The sequence below is a fragment of the Sinocyclocheilus anshuiensis genome, unplaced genomic scaffold (assembly GCF_001515605.1).
Source record: "Sinocyclocheilus anshuiensis isolate Anshui unplaced genomic scaffold, SAMN03320099.WGS_v1.1 scaffold469, whole genome shotgun sequence".
Taxonomy (NCBI): domain Eukaryota; kingdom Metazoa; phylum Chordata; class Actinopteri; order Cypriniformes; family Cyprinidae; genus Sinocyclocheilus; species Sinocyclocheilus anshuiensis.
In genome coordinates this window covers 1,720,218-1,724,919 of record NW_015537995.1, presented here as the reverse complement: position 1 = coordinate 1,724,919, position 4,702 = coordinate 1,720,218, and the positions used below count along the sequence as shown (strand labels likewise).

The following is a 4,702-nucleotide window of genomic DNA, read 5'->3' as shown; positions in this document are numbered from 1 at the left end:
ATCTATCTATCTATCTATCTATCTATCTATGTATCATCTATCTATCTATCATCTATCTATCTATCTAAAAATATTCTATCTATGGAGATTGCACATTTCATTCAGGTTAGCAGCATCTCTTCTATATCCAATTAGATTAAGTTAAGGCTTCAGTTTTGTCCTCATCTGTTCGTTCCAAACGAGTCTTAAATTACAAAAGTGAGTCTACTCAATCAGGTTCACATAAATTATCGTCAATACAGCTATTCAAACGTGTTGGTAACGGATCTTCCGTGATCTTTTCAATTATTTATAGTTTAGATTGGCGGAGTTTAGTGCAGGGGGGCTTAGGGAGACCAGTGCGTTTGATTTCATATCCACCACGACAGATCTGTCACCCGTAAGAGGAAGAACCTTCTGCTTTTATTTAGAGAATTTTAGAGCATCTGAGATCGTCTGCCAAATCGGTGCAAGGTGCCGCCAAGAATGAACAATGACATCAATCAGTTGGAATGCGCGAAAAATTGACAACAGTATTTATGTAAATATAAACCATTCAAAATATAAAATAAATATATATTAACATTAACACAATAATAGCCTAAAAATGCCGTTTTTGTTGTTGTTGCTTTATATACTGGTAGGTGTACGCATGCGTTCGCATGCTCTTTTGTTGTTTTGGAAAGAGAAGTGAGTCTCAAACTTATTATAAACACTAAGGAGAGTTTGTTCACTCTCTCTCAATAGTTTTTTTTTTCCGGGTTTGGGAAAGTACTGGTTCCTTTTCTTGACGTCACCGTTTGGCCTTGGAGCTATGCTCAGGACTACATATTTTGAGGACAATTGGTTAAGTGGAGTTAAACTGTTGCCTTTTCCTCCTCGAGGTACCTTCTCTTTTGATCCCACCGTCCCTGGCGCCTTCCAAAACGCAGCTCGTCTGGCCCTCTAAATGAGAGAGAAGAAAACTCAGCTCGCTTCTCAGCTGAGCCTTTTGTAACCTTAAAAGCCCGTGACATGCCTTAAATTGCCTAAGTATTGTGCAACTTACAGCCCTTTCGAATCAATTTCTGCCTTCACAAAAGCTTTTCTCAATAAAGCAACCATGAAAAGTTTCCATATACTTAAGAAATGCTTTTTTCCAAAAAAAAAAAAGAAAAAACTTTGAATAGAAAAAAATAATGTTGCTTTTCAAGTAGGCTAGTCTATAGTAGGCTATATAGCCTATAGCCTATATAAACACACACACACATATATATATATAAACACTTGTTAGGCTAGCCTAAATGGTCGTTTTTTCAGGATTTTATTTTGCCTTTCCTAGTCGCTCAAAAAATTGGATTATCACACTTTTTTTTATTACAAAACAGCTGTATTCAAGTACAATATATAAATATTATAGCTATTATAGCTAATAGCTATATAAATAGGCTATCTATATATGTTGGCTATAGGTAGCCTAGATTTATTTCTATTTGTTTGTTATCTTACATGACAATAATTTCTTAACAACAACATTTACAAACTGTAACTTTGCGAACAAGACATTCCGGTTTTCTTGTTTACCGTGTATTATGACCAAAGTTTTGGTGTGGAGTAATTCCATTGTGCCTTTTCAATGACTTCTCAACAGTCGGATACAGATACTCTGAGCGCTTCCCCACTGTTTAATTGGGCTAAAATTGGTCTACTTTGTGCTCCAAAGAGTCAAGAGCCCTGAGGCCATCTATACATCATCTCAGCAAGACATCCGCGATTAAGTACTCATTTTTCTCAACATCCCCTTGATGTCTTGGTGTCAACTTGACCACATGACTTCTAAGGGGTTGGTTGTGATTGGTCCGAGAGTGCCCCAGGGGGACATTCGGACCAATCAAATCGAGGCTTTTGCAAGTCAGCTGGAAGAGCGCGCACGCTGATTGGCTTAGCGCAGTTTGCGAACTATTATAAGTGTACTGAGGCAGCGCACGACCACAGCCTGTTAGAAATTGTTGGGACAGCTTGCGGCGGATGGTTCACGATGAATCCTCCTAAGGGACCCGTTGAAACGACAGCTCAAGAGAAATCGGATTCGGACAGCGAGGTAAGTCAAAAGCCGAAAGATATGACCACCGACACAGGACATAAAGTGAAGAAGACGTACCTCCCGTTCAGTGTTGAATCCCTGATGGCCAAATCCAGCTGCCAGGTCGCTTGTTCCCCGGCGAGACTGGGACTGCAGGGACAGGACTTAGTAAGGACTTACTTTGCTGAGAAACCCAAAGTTTCTGTGGACAGTTTGTCAAGCGTTTCGGACAGCCTAAACGACGACAGTGGCGAATTAAGCGATAAGGAACAGAGCACTTGGTCAAACTCCTCATCTTTCACATCTCCTCCTCGTAAGTGTTTCAACTATTTACAGAGTTTTATTTTCTTTCAAAACAGTGTCAATATAATAATATTTTAATGCATAATCACCTTCACCTTCATTATTCACAGATAGTACTACATTTATATTTTGAATCTACTTTTGTACATTTAGAAATTGTTACATTTTTTTGAAAATAACACATTTTTATTATAAATAAATAATACGTTATTTTATAGAAACATATTTTCAATGTTATTGGTACCTTTACCAAAATGATAAAACAAGAAATATGTATTTGCCAGTAAAAACTAGTGCTTGCAAGGCAGCCAAAGGTTAAAGTTTGTTTATAAAATTATTCAAATGTTTTGTAGTTTTATGTTTAGAAAGAAAGAAAGAGAATGCTTTAACATAATATTTCAAAAAAAAAAATAATAATCCATATTTAGACATTCTAACCATCACACCTTTCTCATTAGGCTACTAAATAGAGAACTGCTACAGTTGGGCTACTATAATAATAATAGTGTACAAAAAACAACGACAACAAAAATATTTAACTATTACATATTAAACAACTGCAATACTAATTAATAATTCATCAGTAAAAGTAAATAATAATTTATTTAAAAACATTATACTTGCTATTGTGAAATGACAATTTAAAAAAATATATATATTTGCATACAAAATCTGTTTGGCAGCAAAATAATAAAGCTAAAGTGTTTTAAAAAAAAACACAGATAGGCCTAGATTCAAACCAGATTTCAGATCATTTTGCAAGAAAGAAAGAAGGGTTTTCAGAAATGCGCGAGGAAGAAAGGCAACGGCATTTGGAGACTTTTTCGTATTTCTAACGAAACAATATATATATATTTTTTTTTTATTTCGCCGTCTCCTCCAGGTCATCCGAGCCCACCGCCGTGCACCTTACGCAAGCACAAGACTAATCGCAAGCCGCGCACGCCCTTCAGCACCTCCCAGCTGCTGTCCCTGGAGCGCAAGTTCAGACAGAAACAGTACCTCTCCATCGCCGAGCGGGCCGAGTTCTCCAGCTCCCTCAACCTCACCGAGACTCAGGTCAAGATCTGGTTCCAGAACAGGAGGGCGAAGGCCAAGAGACTTCAGGAGGCCGAGCTGGAGAAGTTCAAATGCGCCTCCAAGCCGCTTCTGGCCCCCTTCGCGCTGCCCTTCCCTCTGGGATCTCCATCATCTCTGTACGGATCTCCAGCCTCTTTCCCGCGGCCCGTTCCGATGCCAGGACTATTTAACGGACCCGTGTCTTATGGGATGTATTATTTGTCTTAAAAACATGAATCTGACGGCTTCTTCCACTTTGAAATGACTTGCGCAAATATGAACGTTTACACGAAACTCACAGGGAAAATCAGGCTACTATAATAGCGTTGGTTATTGCGCAAATATGTGCTGGATAAATTGAAAGAACAACATGTACTTTTGTAGGCTAATTAATTCGAGGAACAGTTTCTAATTACTCTTGGTTATTACTGTAATTAATTATAATATCATCATGGGCACGGCAATGCCACATTTGAACCCAATTCCCTAAAGCCACATGAAATGACGGAAGGAAGCTGCTGTATATTTGGTTGTGTTCTGTTTTTCGTGTTGTATACTGACGTGCTCTTGTGGAGCAGGTAGATGTGTAACTCTTTTAAGATCATCTGACACGGAGGTTACCCGTCAGAAGAAGTACTTATGGGCCTTATGTTGGAAGTGCCTTGAAAGACCAAATATTTATTAGTCTAAAATAAAATAAAAAATATTCTTTCTTAAGTTTATCCGTTTCCCTTTTGTTTTATCGTCTTATTTTTGGAGGCCTATTATTGTCTTCACTGTAAAAAAAAAAACTGTTATTTTACGGAATTTTACCGTTTTATTTTACAGTTTTTTCACGTACACGTCATTTTTTAAATACAGTTAAACATTTTAAAATTACAGAAATAGACTGTAAATTTACAAATCCAGTGTAAAATCACATTAAAAAAAAAGGTCAATGTACATAACACCCCAAAAAATATATTTTTAAGATTTTTTCCACATAACACCAATTTATCAGTGCGCTCTCTCTCTCTCTCTCTCTCTCTCTCTCTCTCTCTCTCTCTATATATATATATATAGCATTAATAATATAATATTTTCATAAAATTACTGTTATTTAATGTGCCTGTTATTTTACGGTATTTTTCCGGCACCCCAGCTGCCGGAATTTTACCGTTTTTTTACGGGATTTTTTTACAGTGTATCTGACACTGATCAAACAATTTCCTTATTTCTGTCATTCGATTTTATTCATAGGCTACTTATATTTATTTATTCGATTTTATTTATACTTATTTAAATTTCCACATTTTGGAA

General features: G+C 36.9%; 1 protein-coding gene across 1 annotated transcript; it reads left to right on the top strand.

The window, feature by feature from the left end:
• The first annotated feature begins 1,762 nt into the window (after positions 1–1,762).
• Positions 1,763–4,066, top strand: LOC107675944 (homeobox protein MSH-B). Its single transcript, XM_016470443.1, has 2 exons — positions 1,763–2,354; positions 3,228–4,066. Exons 1-2 carry the CDS (start codon positions 1,997–1,999, stop codon positions 3,629–3,631), a joined length of 762 nt encoding a protein of 253 aa, XP_016325929.1. The 5' UTR covers positions 1,763–1,996; the 3' UTR covers positions 3,632–4,066.
• Positions 4,067–4,702: the final 636 nt, after the last annotated feature.